We start from the raw sequence: 19,373 nt of genomic DNA, 5'->3' as shown, positions 1-19,373 counted from the left end.
AGCGTTTAAACCGCACTCTTTCTGGTGACAGGGCTTTGAATACCCCGCCTCCAGCAAGCGAGCGCTGTGACTGGATCGAGCGCCAGCCAATAAAAGCTGGTGCTCTATCATTCAGTGAATGAAATCACTGAATGGCTGTGATTTGGTTCATTGAGCGCCAGCACTGATTGGCTGAGCCAGCGTCGCTCGTGATCCAATCACAGCACTTGGTTACTGGAGGCGGGGTATTCAAATCCCTGTCACCAGAAAGAGTGCTGTGTGAACGCTGAGGATTACACTGCAGCCTCCTGCAGCGCCGGAGACCAGCTCGCAGGACCTATATGCTGCAGGCTAGGTGAGTATAAGTTCTCCCCAAATAATACACTGTGCCTCTTTTGGAGCAAAAATTAATATAAGACAGTGTCTTATTTTTTGGGAAAACACAGTAAAAGAGTGAGGAGTCTCCTAAAATAGATCTTAGAGGGTAATGTATTTAGGAATCCTCTTGGATTCCAAAAACGCCGTAAGAAATATACAAAATTTTTAACAAGCTCTCACCTGCCATGTGCTATTTAGAATCTTGATGAGTCTGAGGGACCTTTTGAGACCCATTAAGCACAGTGGCCCACGTGTAACCGCAAACTATGCACCCCCGTTACTAAACCCCTGGTACTATGAATAACTTTCTATCTTATGCAGCGGCCGAGGCGCAAGGCACACAACTGAGGAGATGGCAGCGTAGCTGTTTAGGGTTGTCACAGTGGCACTACCAACTCCTTCCCTGAGGGCCGCATGTGACCCTTGGCCAAGGCCCTGACAGGCCTCTCCAGGCAACGCTGGTGCAGCGGTTACCTGAATAAGTTGTGTCGGGATACCCGAGGGGAAATAAGAAAGTCCACACCCGGGTTAACTTGATAACACTCGGTTGCTGGGAACGGTCAATAACTGGAACTTTACCTAAAATATACAATAAACATCTTGACACGGTCTTACAAGTGGTAGACAAATTCACACACCAGTGCAGGAGACAATTGAAGAGGTCAGGGAGGAAACGGAATGAAACTGGGCCTACAGTCTAGTTATCTGTAGAACTCCGCTCCTGAACACGCACGCACACACCAAGAACATTCCTGTAGGATTCTAGACACTGCACGTGCGGACTCCTTGTTTCTCCTTCTTTCATACTCTCTTAGGGTAGCAGTCCTGGGAATAGACCTCCCCAGGATACCTCTCTTCCGCTTCCATTCTTCACCACATGAGGGTTGAAGGTACCCCCATGTGGCCGGCACTCCCTCTCTCGCCAACTTAGTCAAGCCGGTCCTCTCTTTCTCAGGTTCTCGGGAGATCTCTCTATTTTTCACCTTGTACCCACATATATCAATCATACTCACGTGACATCACAAATTGTTACATTTCGAGACATAACCCAGACATTCACAGACATTAACCTCTTACATTCAGCTGTGCAATACACATAACTAGTGACAAGACAATTTGCACAGAGCATCCACAGTGAAAACATGACATGTCAGACAATTATGGCGCTGTCCAGGACCACTGAACAAAATACGGTTGTGGGAATGGAAGGCCTTATATTCTACTGATCACACATAGTAGTTCTGCCCCTGAGATGAGCCTTTCTTCCTCTGTTTCTACATGCATGAAACTGAAGGACAGATCGGCTCATGTAAACAGCAAGTATCACTTGAACATGGCCAGCACTATTCCTATGGGGGCCATAAAAGGAGCACTATTACTATGGGGGCTACAAAAGAGGATGGGGGCAGCAAACAATCCTTTTCCCAGATTCAGAAAAACCTAGCTAACATCTCTGGCTTGAATAGTATAGACCTCATGCATTTGGCACCAAGTGGAGCCCTTTTAGGGTGCTTTTCCAGAAAACTTTTATACCAAACAAAAATGAATGTAAAAAAAACGCAGTAAAAAGTTTGACATTTTTGGCAGTTTTTAAAAACAAAAAAAAATGGAGGCCTTAAAGATGCAAATCCAGCATCTTCCCTTTGGAGGAAATGATGGATTATATAAAGCAGACTTCTAAAGATCTGAAAGGTAAGGTGTATATACAATAAACTGTGGTCTATGGTGGCAATAAACTGCAGACCTCCTGTTATCTCTGGGACCAGTTCTGTTCAGAGAGCAGATAACAGGACAGATAAGAGATCTGGCCACTTGGGTGGTAACTTCAGTATCTCTTGTCACAACTCCAGATCCCCCCTGCTGAAGGAAAAGAACATACCAGAAACTCTGAAGTAAGCCCTATGACTGTTTGAGGCGTAACTTGAAGCTCCCGGGCCCCCAACTATAATGCTTTACTCATAGTACTCGGCTCCCTATATGGAGAAGAGAGGGCTTATGGGCCCCCTAAGGCTCCTGGGCCCGGGTGCAACCGCATCCCCTGCATCCCCTATAGTTACGCCCCTGACAGCTACTAGAAAATCTCTTGCTGGGAGAGAAGCCCGCAGCGTTATTTTTCCGTCTAAAAAAACCCCGAAAACCTGAAAGAGCGGAAGCGAGCGGAAACCTTTCTGCTTTTTTGAAGCTCCATTGAAATCAACGGTGAAAAAAATTGATCCGTTTTATTTTAGCTTCTCTCCTCCAAAAACAAAGCAGAGAAATGGAATCCCTAATATGACCCTAACCCAATCTGGCGTGTCGTGTTCTTCTCAACGCAGTGCTGGAATATATATATGCCATATGGATGCTATGGCTACAAGAGACTACACAGACACCCAAAGACCGAGCCGCTGGCAGAATATTATCATCAGCAGTAGAGCTGAGCAAACCAAAATTTGGGTCAAATTTTACTAAAAATGTAATCCTGTTTAGTTTGTCTTGGCAGAGCCAACTTTAAGATGGCTGCTGAAAATAAAGAAAAAAATGGGAACCCAATAATGAAGTGCGTGGGAAAGCAAAGTCCAAGTCAGGTCTCAGGTACAATATGTATATGATACCTTTCACACGGGAAGGAATTACACCGCAGGATGCAGCTAAATTCGCAGCTGAGGAATTCAACACCGAAATCTGCAGGTCTGACCACAGACTGTGATGCAGAATTGCAGGCAGGTTTTAAGCCATTTTCCATTCCGCATCAAAATCCGCAGTGGCCTGTAGATTGTTGTGCCGAATTTACCGCGGCTTGCAGTGTGTCATGTAGCCTATTCTATCCTGTGTGTATCCTCCCTGAATTCTCTAGGACTTAGGCCTCATGTCCACTGGGAAATGTTTTTTTAAAATCTGCAGCGTTTCTCCTGCACGCGGATCCGCGCCCCATAGGGATGCACTAGACACCCGCAGGTAGTTAAATACCTGCGGATGTCATTTTTCCCGTCAGGCGCGGATCCGCGTGCAGGAAAAAGAAATGGACATGCTCCATTTTCGTGCGGGTCTCCCGCGGGGACGGCTCCCGCAGGCTTCTATTGAAGCCTATGGAAGCCGTCCGGATCTGCAGGAGACGTAAAGTCAGAATAAACTCACCTGCTGCGGGCCGTGCACGTCTTCCCTTCTTCGCGGACGGATCTTGTTACTTCGGCCCGGCGGATGTGCCCGGCAGATGCGCGCAGCACGCAGCCGGCGTGCTGAGCACATCCGCCGGGCCCAAGAAAGAAGATCCGGCCGCGGAGAAGGGAAGACGTGCACGGCCCGCAGCAGGTGAGTTTATTCTAATTTCAGCCCTCATGTCCGCGGGGAAGGAGGGACCCACTGTGGATTCTCCATGGAGAATCCGTAGCGGGCCTGATTTTCCCCGTGGACATGAGGCCTTAGCGTATTTGACCTCCGTATTTGGTCTGTGTTTTGCTGCTTTTAACCCCCTACATGCAGCGATCAATGTAAATCGCGGCATGTAAAGGGTTCACAGAAGGAACGCACCTGCCATGGTCTATGATCACTATGGTAAGCGATAAGGCATTGCAGTACAGAAGTACTACAGTGCATTATAATAGCGATGAAAGCTTTTTGCTTCAAGTCCCATACAGGGACATAACAAATGGAAAAGAAAAATAGTGAAAAAAAGACGTACAAAAATAGACCCCCTTTTTTGCGCACTTTCCCATGTTTGTATTACAAAAAATCACACATATTTGGTATCATTGTGTCCGTAACAGTAAATTGAACACACTAATTACCCTGCATGGCAAAAAACGTAAAAAAAAACACAAACAACAGAGGCAAAATGCTAATTTTGTCCTTTTTGTCTCCCAAAAAATGTAATAAAAGTGATCAGAAAAGATATATTTGTACCTGTGTACAATAATAAAAACTAGAGGTCGTCACACAAAAATCAAGCCCTTGCAGACTTCTATTCATGGAAAAATTAAAAAAGTTATGGGACGTTGAATGCAACGATGTAAAAAAAAAAAAAATAATAATTTTTTAAAGGTTTTTTAATTGTGCAAAAGTGGAAAAATCTAAAAAAAAAATAAACAAACAAATGTTGGTATCGTCGTAGTCATACCGACCTGCAGAAAGGAATGTATTATGTCATTTATAATGTATAATTAACGCTATGGGGGAAAAAAAAACAATGCAGGATTTGTGTCTTTTCTCTCTGCCCTGCAAAACCGCGGGATTTCCACGGCAAAGCCGTCCTGTGTGAATCCAGCCTAAGACCCCTCATGCGCACCCCATCATGTGACCTAATTAAGAATTCTAAATCCTATCATGGTATCGACAGGAAAACTGAGGCCTTACATGGGACAGTACTGACTGAGACTACTGGAGTGGGACCCCCACTTGGCTAATAACGGAGGGTGCAGAGCTTGGAAACCCCCTTTTATAACTTCTGTAAGCGCTAATAGGGCAAACAGATGACTTTTTGACTTGAGACTACTCTCGTAATATCATCCTGGAGGTCTCATAGTCCACTGGTCTTGTTATCCTCTAGATAAGCTCCTTGTCTCTCTTTGCCATTTGCTTGACCAGTTTGTGGTTGACCCTGCATATTATCTGTCGCCCTTATCAGTGGTGATGGATATGTAAGATATGTATCTGGGGACTGTCATGTTTATAGGCTACATCTGCTCAGGATGCACTGGCATTTGTTAGGAGAACACCCACATGCCAAGCTGGAGATAATGGAAATGAAGAACAGCTGGAGGAGTCGCCCTGCTGATAACATCCAGAGCAGATGGTTCTGGAGGTCACTATATGCAGCAGTCAACAAAGAGCCAGCTCTCAAGGCGAGGTGTGAAAGCAACCACTTCCCCAAACCCATTTGCTGCCATACCTTCACCCATGTGTTTCCATGGACCAAATGCAGCAAGTGTGACTTAATGAGTCAACTGAGCTGGTGGATGGCAGAGGAGGTGGTGGGTCCTTTGATAATTCTTCTACTGTGACCCCGATAATCTTTTAGAGACAATATGAGACAATTGTAATTGGTATTGATGGAGCAAGGCCATGTAGATCTCACAAATTCCTCAAGAGGGTGATTTTTGACTACACGTAAAGGATGACATTGATAAATGTAAGGTTAATCACAACGGATGCCACCAATATACACTAAATGGGGTACTGCTAGGAAAAAGTGAGATGGAAAAAGACCTGGGAATACTAGTGGACTGTAGACTCAATTGGAGTAACCAATGCCAGTCAGCTGCTGCAAAGGCAAGTAAATTATTGGGGTGCATTAAAAGAGGTATAGAGGCAAGAGATGAGAACATTATCCTCCCACTATATAAGGCACTTGTCAGGCCTCACATGTAATACTGTGTACAGTTCTGGTCACCGGTGCTCAGGAAAGACATTGCAGTGCTTGAGGGGGTTCAGAGAAGGTCAACTAAATTAATTAATGGAATGAGAGGACTGGAATATCCAGAGAGGCATCAAAATTGGGATTATTTACACTGGAAAATAGACAGTTAGGAGGTGACCAAATAACTATGTATAAATATATGAGGGGACAATACAAGGATCTCTCCTATGATCTGTTTATACCCAGACTCACAATCTGTGAGTCTGAGTCCGGCCATCTTGTCCTCCAGTGATATATCGGGTTTTATACGATTCAGGACTTCTCTGTTTGTTGCTCTCGCCGTCCGGGGCATACACAGCAGCTTTTGCCGGCACCACAGCTCAATCGCATCAATCCTTCTTCTATCTGCTTTTTTCGCCGTCCAGCTTTCACATCCATACATGGCTCTGCTCTGGGGAAAACGGTGGTTTGTACTATCCTGTGTTTAGTTGCTATGCCGATATCCCTACTTTGCCAGATTCTGTCCATGTTTAGCATCGCGCTTCACCCCAATCCTATCCTACGTTTTATCTCTGGCATAGATTCTCCAGCCTGGTCAATTTTTGAGCCAAGGAAGATGAAGTCTCACACGCATTCTATGGCCTCATTGTCATTAAACTTTGATTTGAGTTTGGCCATTTTTTGCAGTTGCATTAATTTTGATGATTATCCATTCGGTCGCATCCGACCTCCGGTCACTGCATGGATTAATGTTCTCCACGCATTTCTGTCTTTCACCGCTTCTTTCAGTTCCGCAATTGACATGTTCATGGTGGCCTTGATTGTATCTAGCCATCCTGTTCTTTGTGGTCCTGATCTTCTCTTTCCACTGACTTTGCCGAGCATCAGTACTGTTTCCAGTGAGTTAGCGCACATCACATATCCAAAAAAAGAGCCGCTGTTTGATGATTTTGCCCCTAGTGATATTTTCGGTTTGACGTGATCTAACACTACCTTGTTCGTTGTCATGGCGGTCCAAGGTATCCGTAGCATTCTCCTCTAGCACCAGAGTTCGAATGCATCACTTTTTCTTCTGTCTGTTTTTCTGAGTGTTCAGCTTTCGCAACCATACGCCGTTATGGGAAAGACGAGTGCATTGACCCGTCTGGTTTTTGTTGCAATGCTAGTGTCCTTGCTTTTCCAGATCTTTTCCACATCTTGCATTGCATTCCTACCAAGCGTAATCCGCCTCTTGATTTCGGATCCAGATTGCCCGCTGCGATCGATTTTTGGATCCAAGGAAGATGAAATCTTGGTCCGTCTCAACTTCTTTGTTGTTAGTTTTATGCTCACTGTACCGTTGCCTACCGTGGTCATGACTTTCGTTTTCTTGCTGTGGAGTCCCATGCGTTTGCTTTCCTTCTGCACTCGTTGGATAAGGTATTCCAGGTCCTTTTTACAAGCATGGTGGTGGCATCCGCATATCGGAGGTTGTTGACATTTCTGCCACCGTTTTCTACTCCGATTTCTGATCCGTCCAGATTACATCACCTCATGATCGTTTCTGCGTACAGATTGAAAAGGACTGGTGATAGAATGCAGCCTTGCTGTACTCCTTTCTCGATTCCGAACCAATCCGTGTTTCCATAAGCTGTCCTGAATCTTGCTTCTTGGTCGTTGTAAAGAAACCTTATAAGCTGTTCAGTATGTTCTGGAACGCCCATTTCTTTCAGAGACTTTCAAAGCTCGTCATGTTCGACAATCAAAACCTTTGCTGTAGTCGATGAAACACATGTACACATCCTTTTGATACTCCCGGGTCTTCTCCATGATCCAGCGCAGGTTCACGATTTGGTCTCTGGTGCCCCGTCCTTTGTGGAAGCCAGCTTGAACGTCTGGCAGTTCCTTTTCAACAATGGTTGCAATGTGTTTTTGTACGATCTTTAAAAGAATTTTGCTGGCGTGAGGTATGAGGGCGATGGGGCAGTAATTGGAACATTCTTCGGCATCACCCTTTTTTTTGGAAGTGTGATGAAGACAAATCTTGTCCAGTCTTTGGACCGCGATTTGAAGCTCCAGATCTTTTGACATAGGTCGGTTAGGATCTTGATTGACACTGGTTTGAGCAGTTCGCCTGGTATGTGTCATACGTTTTGTCTTCTTTAAATTCAGGTAGAGGCCCATTTTTGTTTCCCCTTCTAGTTTTAATCTTGCATATCAGCTGCTTCAGACCGGCTTCTCTTTCTGCAAGCAGAGATGTGTCATTCGCATAACGGAGATTGTTCATGTTTCTGCCACCTATTTTCACCCCAGTTTTCAATTTGTCTAGGTCCATTTTTTTGCATGATCACTTCCGCATATAGGTTAAACAATAGAGATGAGCGAATATACTCGCTAAAGGCAATTGCTTGAGCGAGCATTGCCTTTAGCGAGTACCTGCCCGCTCGAGACTAAAGGTTCGGGTGTCGGCGGCGGGCAGGGAGCTGCGGGGGAGAGTGGGGAGGAACGGAGGGGAGATCTCCCTCTCCCTCTCTCCCCCCCCCTGCTCCCTCCTGCTGACAGCCGCTACTCACCTCTCCCCCGCGCCGGCACCAGAAACTTCAGTCTCGAGCGGGCAGGTACTCGCTAAAGGCAATGCTCGCTCGAGCAATTGCCTTTAGCGAGTATACTCGCTCATCTCTATTAAACAACCATTATGTACTGCTATCCCATGACTTTTGGCACGACAGTGTATATTCCTACATTGTTCACGTTTTGGTACATTTACACAGGCGCACAAGCGGGTGACGTCACTGCTAGCTGTTCGCGCTCATGCATAATGTTTAGACAGGCAGATCATCGCTGAAAACCACTCACATCTCACAAGCTTCTTAGTCAACGCTTCACATTTTATGAGCTGGGAGCGTTTAGAGGCAGCGAGAAGTGAGCGAACCAGCGATTATTTTTATGCTGGTTGAAACTGAGCGACAAACGAAAAGTAAACGAATAGTGCATGATGGCTTTGCATTTAGACATAACGATTATTGCGCATTTTCATTTGTTTTAACAGATTTTGCGCAACAATCGTTACATGTAAATGGCCTTTTACATACATTGAATGTGAATCTCTATTATAACCAGATGACATAGGAGTCTGTTTTGACTCCAGCTCTAGGGGCAGGAAGTCCTGTCTGGCCCCTGCGGACTCATTAACTAATCCTAGACTTGGCACTTCAATCATGTAAATGAGGACACTAGTTTGTTTATCCAGCACCATCAGTCCATCTTACATTTGTTTTGTTTCTTTATTATCCTATGGTTTATCTCTGCTTGCTTATGTTGGAGATTAGTCAAACAGCAATCAGAGAAATAAAGTTTGCAAAGTTGGGGAAAAACTTTCCCTTTGGAGAACTATTCCCATAATTACTTATTCTGTAGTGTTTGCATGGATGTACATAAAGGAAGGGGGTCCAATGAGAATGATTCAGATGGTCCCCAATTGGATACTAGTTGACACCACCAGGAGTTAGAGGAAATAATGCGTGTTAGCCCCCCAGTCTACACCCTGTTGAGAAGCGATCTCCGCACTGGGTCTCATCATCCATTAAAATAAGTGATGGCAGCCATCCATAAGTGTTATATAGCCGAGCGCCCCGGACGGAGGATGCAGAAGACAAGTGGGGCCGCTTGTCTTCTGCATCGAGTTGTTCTCCACTTGGAGCGCACGGCTATTATACAGCCGAGCACTCCGAGCGGGGTTTGAAGAACACAGCTGGAGCGCTGTGTTCTTCATACGCCGCTTGTGTCATCAGGGAGAGGGATACAGCTGAAACAATAGTATTAGCTGTATCCTGGCTTAACGAAAACTGCACGATGTCAGTGCAGTTAGACACAACAATTTTCGCTCAAAAGATGGCTTTGAGTGATTTTTGAGTGGAAAGCATTGTATCTAAAAGGGCCTTAAGTTTATCTGCTCCTCTTGTATTCTTGGAGAGTTCTCTGGAGTAATGTGTAATGTTCCTGTACGATCAGTCAGTGCTGAATAGGTTGTTCTGCAAGGAAATGGCAAGAGCCTCTGAAATCCTGGATGACATTAAAGGGGTTTTCCAGGGAGAATACTACTGTCCTCAGGATAGGTCATGAATAATTGATCATGTGGGGTCCATCGCTCGGGACCCTGACCGATCAGCTGAGCGGGCGCATGCTGTCAGCACCGCAAATACACAGAGGTCTCTGCGCCGACCTCTGTGTAGTGGCCGGCGCTTGTAACTGCAGGCCCGGCAGATCCAGTTTGCAGCTACTGTAACTGCTGATCTAATTTCTGTGGCCATAGCGTATAGGTTTCAGATTGTTCTGGATTATCAGTCAGCTGTAGAAGAAAGTATATAAATCTAACATGGAAAGAGAGTGAATATCAAGGAAGGTGCTGTTTTTATCATATGAAATAATGACTGTCCATCCCTTTTAGGCTTTCTGCTTCCGGTCTAGTGAGATAACAGGCTATGCAATAAACAGGTTTACCAGGCAGCGCCCGCTGTCACAGTTGGGATATACCAGGGTCAGAACAGAATTCACTGCTCCGACCCATGTAGTGGCCGGCGCTTGTAATTGCAGGTACAGCTCTCATTGAAATCAACAGGACCTCAGCCTGCATTTACAAGCATTGGCCACTACATGTGATGGATTTTACTGGGTTCGTTCACATAAGGGTATTTTGCGTGTACATGTCATTGTGCAAAAAAATATGCAGTATGTTCCATTTTTCTGCACATTTGCGCACAAAAATAGCAGTTATTGAACTATTTGCACTGATTTCTCATTTCAATGAATGGGATGGGAGCATGGATGTGAGCTTTTTTTGTGCACACGCAAAAAGTACAGTAGTGCACATACAGTACATACGTATTGCGCACATATGCAGTATAAATGCATGATTTTGCTGCAGATTTCTGGTGGATTTAAGTGCTGGATTTCAATCATTACATTGAAATAAATGAAATCCGTAGTGAATTTTTCACAACTAATGGACCATGCTACGGATTTTTTCCACTGTAAGGGCGCCCACCCACTGGCGTTTGCGTTTTCCGCGGGAAAAAAACGCAGCGTTAGGAGAAAAATAAGGACACATATGCAACTGACAGTTCCTATGTTAAAAACGCAAACGCAACGCAAAAAAAACGCCAGTGGACAGGAACACATGTTATCTCTATGCCTGTGCAGGAAAAAAACGCAAAACGCAGGTAAAAAAACGCCAGTGGGTGGGCGCCCTAAGGCTAGTTTCACCCGAGCGATCGCAATTTTGCCAAGAGTGAAACCACCCTTAGGCTAGTTTCAGGCTGCCTGTCCACGGGCGATGATCCGCGGGCAATAAATCGCCCGTGGATCACGCTCTGTAAAGCTTTCCATAGGGTTACTATGGAAAGAGCAGCGCCAGCGTCCATGAGTGGAGAATCATAGCGATTCTCCGCTCGCGGGATTTAAATTGCGGCATGCTGCGATTACCGCGATTCTCCGCAGTGAGCCTATCTATTAGATAAGCTTATCTCGGAGACCTGTCAGCTCTCCCCCCTCCTCCCACGTGGCGGAATATTGCTAGGTTATTCCGCCTCGGCTGGGAGCCTCACTCAAGTGATCGCGATTTTGCCATGAGGAAATCTTTGTACCCACGATTTTTGTGCGTCAGCGATGCTTTTTTTTTTAGAATAATCTCACATCGCATCGCTGCTGCCCGCGATTTTTATCGTGAAAGTCAGTGGGACTCTCTAATTAAAATCGCATGTTTGTTGCGTTGCGATTTGCTAAAAAGGAGGCTTCATAGGGAAACATGGGAGATTTAAAAAATCGCACATCGCTGAAAGATAGAGCCTGCCGCGACTTTTTGTTCTCTCAACATGGCATTAGTGAAAACAACGCTGATTAGAAGGAGACCATTGTAAATCACTGGTTTCATTATTTGCTTTTTTACTGACTATCGCATCAGGCGAAAATCACGCAAGTTTCTTGCCTGTGTGAAACCACCCTAAGGCCAGCTTCACACGGCCGTGACGGACTCCGCCGCAGAATTCCGCGGCGGAGCCTGTCACGGCGCCCCCAGAGACCCGAATACTTACCTCCGAATCCGGCGTCCTATGTCGCGCAAGACGCTTCGACGCGGCAGCGGTAGGTGGGGAAGCGGTTTCACGCCATCTTCCGCTGTGCTACAGCGGTAGATAGCGTGAAGGGCGGCTTCCATTGACTGCAATGGAAGCCGTCCGCGCGTACACCCGCGGCAAATAGAGCATGCCGCGGGTGAGAGCGGGTGACTTTACGGTGCGGAATTCCGCACCGTAAGCATTGTGCTATTAGGTTCAATAGAACCTAATAGCTGCGGGCAACGCAGCGGATTTCTGCAGCGTATTACGCAGTGGAAATCCATCCGTGGGAAGGAGCCCTAAGGGCTCCTTCCCACGCGCGTATGTGTAATTGCGCACACTTCAGCACAATATATTTGTGCATGTATTGGCTTATTTTACTGAACTTTTTGTGCACGGGACTCTACCAAGCCCAATTGAAATGGCATCTGAGCTTAATGAGGTCCAGCGGTGCTATATTTCGCATACCCCGTCTCTTGTTGTGTGCGCATTTTCACAAAAAAGGGAGATGAGAACGAACCCATTGAAATCAATGAGTTCTATTCTCCGCACTTTGCACGTGCAATTTTTTTCATGCGCGCAAATACGCCCGTATGAGGGAGCCCTTAGTGGACAGGATTCGTTAAAACCCCATTCACTAACATTGTGTTGTACGTAGTTGTGGGATTTCTGTAACTAGTACTCAAGGTGTGAAATCATCTTTAGAGTAATGACCGGTTTAAAATCCAATTTTCCCAAGTAAATTAGCAGGATATTGGGGTAATTAGCTCAGACCCTCGAAATTGCATTGAGCTCTCTGCGGGGGTTCCATCACTTGGGTTACAAGTCAGCAACAAAACCCACAGCAGATTGGATGTAGCAATAGGATGGCAAAAGTGTCAGGTGGGCAGGAGGTGACAATTTGTTCCTTTGCTCAAAGACCCCCAGACATGTGGCGGGGGGGGGGGGGGGGGGGGGCAGTAGAGGCTCCGCTCACTAATACTTCACCTACAGTCTCCTGATTGACATTTTGTTGGAAAAAACAGCCTTTTACTTCAAAAATGGGCCAAATGTGTGATGAACAATCGCCAATTACGGATATGCTTATTATAACCATTTGGTCACTATTGATATAGGAGAGTAAAGCATTTTAGGAATTGGGGTAGTAATTGGTCAACGGCCATGAATGTGTCAGGGACAGTAGCTGCGGCTTCAGGGTCATACTGCGGATTACTGATGTATAACACCTTCCACCACTTCTCTATGTAGACCATCCATGTGACATATGTATCTTTAACCAATAATGCTGGCTTTGTCCCGACGGATTGTCCACCCTGTATGAACGAGATTTTTGACAAATCTCGTCCACATGGCTGCCCAATGCCAGGATTAGCGACCGCAGGCGCAGCAAAATTCTGCGGCAAATCCGCCCTGTGTGAACCTAACCTTAGGGCCCAATTAGACAGCTGTATATTTTGGCTGTCTTGTCCGTGTTTTTCATGGACAGCACATGGACTCATAATAGCCTATGAGACTATTCACGTCAACATTCTCTCACTGGGACCGATGGTCCGTGGGAACAACATTCCTGCCTGTCCTATTCTCGTTTGTTTTCATGGGTGAGAATGGCTCATGGAATGTACAGAATGCCTGAATATCAGACAGCTCACGGACGGGTATCCCTATGTTGCCCATTGAAAGTGCACCAAGTTCCTTGGACGCAACGTGCATGTAGCCCCCGGCTGGCTTGATGTGGCCCAAGGCTGCGTATTTTTATGCTGCATTTGGTCCATGTTTTGCAGACCCCAATAGCGGGCCAATGTAAGTCCATGTATGTATTTACATGGCCATATTTTTCACGTCCCTGTTTTAAAAAGGCAACATGCGCTAATTTTATCCGTTTTCCCTCCGTATTTCCATTTGTACGGATCAGTATTTACAAAGTATAAAACGAATGCTACGGCAAAAAATATACATCAAGCGTTGATGGGGCGCTGATGACATACGGTTACAATGTCATTTGTAAAGGCCCTTTATGAGGAACAATTCTTGTTCAGATTATCCTTGGATCGCGGCAATCTGAACGATAATTGTGAACAGGCAGTCGTTCATCTATGAACATAGTCTCTTTACTGTAAATGGAGGCGGTGGGCCTCCATTCACTGAGCGATCGTCGCCCCTGTGTGAAAGCACAGGACCAATTATCTCTGGGATGACTGCCGGGCGCTAAAGTGCCTCATCATAAAGGGACCTTACAGATGTGCTATAATACACTGATGTGAAACCGGACTTCAGAAAAGTTAGTAGGTGTGCGGACTCTTTGTATTGTGAGGCCTGCAGGCATTCGCTCTGTTAACCACTTCAATTGTATTGCTTTGATTGATCACTTCAGGCCTCCTTAGAATCTGCGTTCGCACACAATAGACCATTAGTGGTCAAACATCCTTTCCAGATTGAACAGTAATTTGAGTTATTTCTTTATGATCTTCCTTCACCCACCAGACACCTACACCTGGATTATTGTGTAAGGCTCCTTTTACATGGAGCGATAAATTTGTGCAAGGATGACAAAGTTCGCTCATGCAGCCTTTTAATTCAGCAATTGCGTTCGCATATCATTCAGTCGTTTACATTCACGGTATCAGTGAATATGAACGACTAAGGCCGTCTGCACATAGCCATATTTGCATTGCGAAACCTGGAGCATGCTATGGAAAAGCGATTTAAAAAAAAAATTTTTTTGCCTGAGCTGAAATAAATTGGTTTTTTTTTTTTTTCCCCCCCTTCCGCTCGCAGGGGGAAAAAAAATCACAGCATGCTCTATTCGTAGGCGGATTCTGCACGGATGACTTCAATTGAAGTCAATGAAAGCTGTCCAACCCGTGGGCCTTCCGCAATCATCATTGCGGAAAGGTCGCGGGATCCATGTCATCGCCTAGCAGAGGCACGGCATTATCTGTACTGCGCATGTGTTCTGGCCGGCACATTTGCAATACAGTTAAGAAGATTGCGGACAGGGGTCACCGGCCCGGCACAGGATCGGATCCCGCTGCGGGATCCGACCCTTCTGTGTTTAGTCGGCCCCATGCGTACCTGCAGTCCTCTCTTTTTATCAGTACTGCGGATGGTCCGCACTGTGAGCCGTCGGACATGCGCAGTACAGATTTTTTTTTTAAAGTCCGGCTTTTACCTTGTCATCGCTAGGTGATGATGCGGAATCCATGACCTTTCCGCAATGTGATTGCGGAAGTGCCGCGGATCGGACGGCTTTCTTTGACTTCAATGGAAGCCGTCCACGCGGAATCGCCGGAAAAATGGAGCATGCTGTGATTTGTCCTCTGCTTGCGGAAACCGCAATTGGCTTCCGCAACTGTGAGGAAGAATGGATTTCCCATAGCATGCTATGGGCGCTATTTGCTGCGGATCCATGGACACATCGTCGCGGATTCGCAGCAAATATCCGTCCGTGGGCAGGAGCCCTAACTTGGACAACCACTTTTAAATCTGACTTTCTCAATAGGGTTTTTGGAAAAGGGTTTAAGACCCCTTTAAGATCCAAAAGTACATGCACTGTGTGTGGGATTGGCTTTACAATTACCTGTACCCAAAATAAATGACATATATGATATGATTACATGAACACAGTTATTCAGTGTTCTCCTTGTTTCGTGTCTGAGACCTACAGCAGATGATTTCTATGGAAAGAACTTTCTGGTATTGGTGACTTTTGCATCTGAAATCCAACTAACTTGGCTTAATCCGTTATTTTCTTTAGTTGGAAGGTAATTGAGTTTCCTGTGTTAGTTTACTATGTGTATTTGACTTACACCCCATAGTGACTGAAGTCCTCAGTATATTAGCTGGACCCCAGCTGAGACCACTGCTAATGGCAACTTCATTTGTCTGGCCTCAATGACCATTTGTCTCAGAGAAAGCAAAGATTGGTGAAGGAGGAGGACTGAGGTGTGAAGCACATTTGCATAGTCATGAGCATGTAACCTAAGAGGTGGGAGAATAAGACTTTTACATGTACTCTGATCCCTCCCAAGAATTAGTCTTCTAAGGACCACCTCACAATTGACTTAGCTTTTTGGATGCTTCCCTCTGCAGGATTGATAACTTTCCAGCATTGGCAGCCTAGACCTCAGAGAATGAACATGCCGAGTGTTTCAGCAGTTACCCTACTATTACTACTGGGCCTCTACTCAACATTATGCTTTGGTGAGACCTTCCACTTCTATACCAATGAAGAAGAAGAGCCTGAAACGGTTATTGCTGTTTTATCACATCATCCCATGTTCAACTCCACTGAAGGTCCAACTACTAATTTCCGTCTCATGAAGCAACTCAACAGCTCCTTTATACACGTCCGGGAGAGTGATGGGCAGCTGAGCATCAAAGAAAGGATAGACCGAGAGCAGATCTGCAGGAGGTCCCCAAACTGTGTTCTTGCTCTGGACCTCTTCAGTTTCTCAAAGGACGCATTTCAACTAATTACAGTAAAACTGGAGGTGAGAGATATTAATGATAATACCCCCCATTTCCCCAGTCCTGAGATGCATGTTGATGTTTCTGAAGCAGCTCTGGTGGGTACCAGAATCCCATTGCAGATGGCAGTGGATGAAGATATAGGTCTAAATTCTATTCAAGACTATCTCATCTCAGGCAATAGTCACTTTGGACTTGATGTACAGACCAGGGCAGATGGACTTAAATATGCAGACTTAATTCTGATGAAGGAACTTGATCGAGAAAGTCAATCTTTATATGAGCTGGAGCTGGTGGCTAGCGATAGAGGAGACCCTACACTTTCCGGCAGTACAACCGTGATTGTCCATGTTCTGGACTTCAATGATAACAGTCCAACCTTCAAGGAGAGCTCTGTCACTGTGGATTTGCTGGAGAATGCTCCTATAGGATGTTTTATAGTTGATTTAAGTGCCATTGATCCAGATGAAGGAGCAAATGGAGAAATCGTGTATGGTTTCACCACTCAAGTGTCTCAAGAGGTACGTGAACTCTTTGAAATTGATCCAAAATCAGGTGTTGTCATTTTGGAAGGTGAAGTTGACTTTGAAATGAAGCATTTTTATGAATTTGATGTCCAAGCTCAGGACCTTGGACCCAACCCATTAACAACAACATGTAAAGTCATCGTAAACATTATAGATGTCAATGATAATGCTCCAGCTATTACCATCACTCCCTTGACTTCCTTCAAGCACGGCGTTGCTTTTGTCACTGAGGCAGCTGCTAAAGATAGTTTCATTGCACTAATTAGCACCTCAGACAGAGACTCAGGTCCAAATGGCAAAATCCACATAAACCTTTATGGACACAATCACTTTAAGCTGCAACAAGCCAATGAGGACAGTTTTATGATAGTCACCACTTCACTTCTAGACCGGGAAACCATAGCTGAATATAATCTCACATTGGTAGCTGAAGATATGGGCGTACCTTCAAGGAAGACAATCAAAAGGTTTACCATTAAGTTGACCGATGAGAATGACAATGCTCCTTCCTTCAGTAAACTAATGTATGAAGTGTCTGTTCCAGAAAATAATGCCCCTGGAGCTTATATCACTACAGTATCTGCTAAAGATCTTGATCATGGGCGCAATGGCAAAGTATTTTATAGACTGTTAGATACAAAAATAATGGGACAATCCTTGTCTACTTTTGTGGTCCTTGATGCCGACTCAGGGGTTCTACGGGCTGTACGTTCTCTGGATTATGAAAAGCTTAAGGAACTCAATCTTGATATTGAGGCCTATGATCATGGACTTCCCAAGCATTCAACACGCACCCAACTGAAGATTAAGATAACTGATCAAAATGACAACCATCCAATGATAACCTTCCCTCTACTGGAAAATGGAGCAGCAGATATCCTGCTGCCGGTCAAAACTCCCCAAAATTACTTAGTATTCCAGATGAGAGCAACAGATGCAGATGATGGAGTAAACTCTCAATTGTCCTACACTCTACTGCAGGATGAACAAAAGCTATTTACCATGAATAGAGACACTGGTGAGGTCTACCTTCATAGAAGAATCAACCCAGTACCAGATAAGGACCTCAGTATAATAGTGGCTGTATCTGACAAGGGTAGACCGTCCCTGTCCTGCAATGCAACCATAAGATTCACCCTCACTGATGCTACTCCATCAAACATGGAGATAATCATCATGCAGTCTACTGAGGAGGAACAGCATCAACTAGACGTCTCCATAATCTTCATCGCAGTCTTATCTGTAGGTTGCACTTTACTCCTAGTCGCCATTTTGTTTGTTGCCTGTTCCTGCAAACGAAGATCTGATCGGTCTAAGCAACAATCTGCAGGAAGGACTGTGGAGACCAAAGAGCAACTACTCAGCACCACTACCCAGTCTAAAGAAGGTGCTTCATCATCTCCCGACTCCTGTCAGCTGTCCCTTGGTACAGAGACTGAGAACCTCAGCGTGTCCTCCACTAGGGAGCAGTGCGGAGAACTCCACTCGTCTTCATCCGTAAGTAATACAGTTAGTTTAAGGGAAGTAAGAGAAAGTATTTCAGCCACCTAAACTAATCACTATCCATTTATCTCTTAAAAAGGGGTGTTCCCATCTTGACCAAAAATGGCCAAGATCGGAACACTGCTTTAATTCTGACCATTGTATTCCGGGTCACCAGGGTTAACACAGGAGTTAGGTGTGGGTCCTGTGAATATGTCATAAGTCTGAGGTCATACTACACAAGGTAGTTGTATGTCCCCATGAAAATGCATAGGAGCTATAGACACAACAATATCTAATTACAACCTACTGCAGAGTTGCTTCATTGTCCATTGATTAGATCAGGGGTCCCCAACTCCAGTCCTCAGGGATCACCAACAGGTCATGTTTTCAGGATATCCTATGGTAAGAAGACCTGTGGCAATGTCTGAGGTACTGACAATAATTACATCACCTGTGCAATACTGAGGAAACCCTGAAAACATGACCTGTTGGTGGTCCCTGAGGACTGGAGTTGGGGAACACTGGATTAGATCAGCGGTGCACAACCTTTTTCTGATCTGAGGGCCACATTGCCATACTAAACCACTTTTAACGGCCACAAGGGTATTCCCAACTCATACATTTATGGTACATTCCAAGTATATGCCATAATACATCACAGTTCCACTTTCAGGACTCCCACCTACTGGAAGAATAGCAGCCATAATCTCCCCAATCGGCAATCTATGGAGGAGGAGACAATGCATCTGCCTCTCTCCATTGTAGATATTGGAGCAATGGGCTGATATTTCTTAAGTCCTATAAAATACAATAGAGAGGGCTGCATGCATACATGATGCCTCTACCTCATATACTCCTTTCTGGAGTGCCAAACGGGTCAAGAGACTTTGCTCTCCTAACATATAGGGGGACCAAACGTGGCTGCATGATGCACCCTTAGTACTTGTCCGTGTTCCTGTTGCCCTCCTATGTGCCACTACTCTTCATCCCAACATGGAAACTACACATATGTATGTGTCCTCTGGAAGGAGGTGACAGATTCCCTTTAATGCTGAAAAATAACCTAGGGGGCGCTATTCATTACAGATAATGTGGTTATATAGAAGTTTTTAT

General features: G+C 45.2%; 1 protein-coding gene across 1 annotated transcript; it reads left to right on the top strand.

Moving 5' to 3' along the window:
- Nucleotides 1-15,917: 15,917 nt before the first annotated feature.
- Nucleotides 15,918-18,326, top strand: LOC136581039 (protocadherin-8-like). Its single transcript, XM_066582031.1, has one exon. It carries the CDS (start codon nucleotides 15,918-15,920, stop codon nucleotides 18,324-18,326), a length of 2,409 nt encoding a protein of 802 aa, XP_066438128.1.
- The last annotated feature ends 1,047 nt before the right edge of the window (nucleotides 18,327-19,373 follow it).

The sequence above is a fragment of the Eleutherodactylus coqui genome, chromosome 10 (assembly GCF_035609145.1).
Source record: "Eleutherodactylus coqui strain aEleCoq1 chromosome 10, aEleCoq1.hap1, whole genome shotgun sequence".
NCBI lineage: Eukaryota > Metazoa > Chordata > Amphibia > Anura > Eleutherodactylidae > Eleutherodactylus > Eleutherodactylus coqui.
Note: the sequence above shows the minus strand (reverse complement) of the source record. Positions and strands in the feature narration are given on the sequence as shown.

What these genes read in the sequence shown, in the direction of transcription:
- LOC136581039 (XM_066582031.1), top strand. Translation starts at nt 15,918, where the DNA reads ATGCCGAGTGTTTCAGCAGTTACCCTACTATTACTACTGGGCCTCTAC.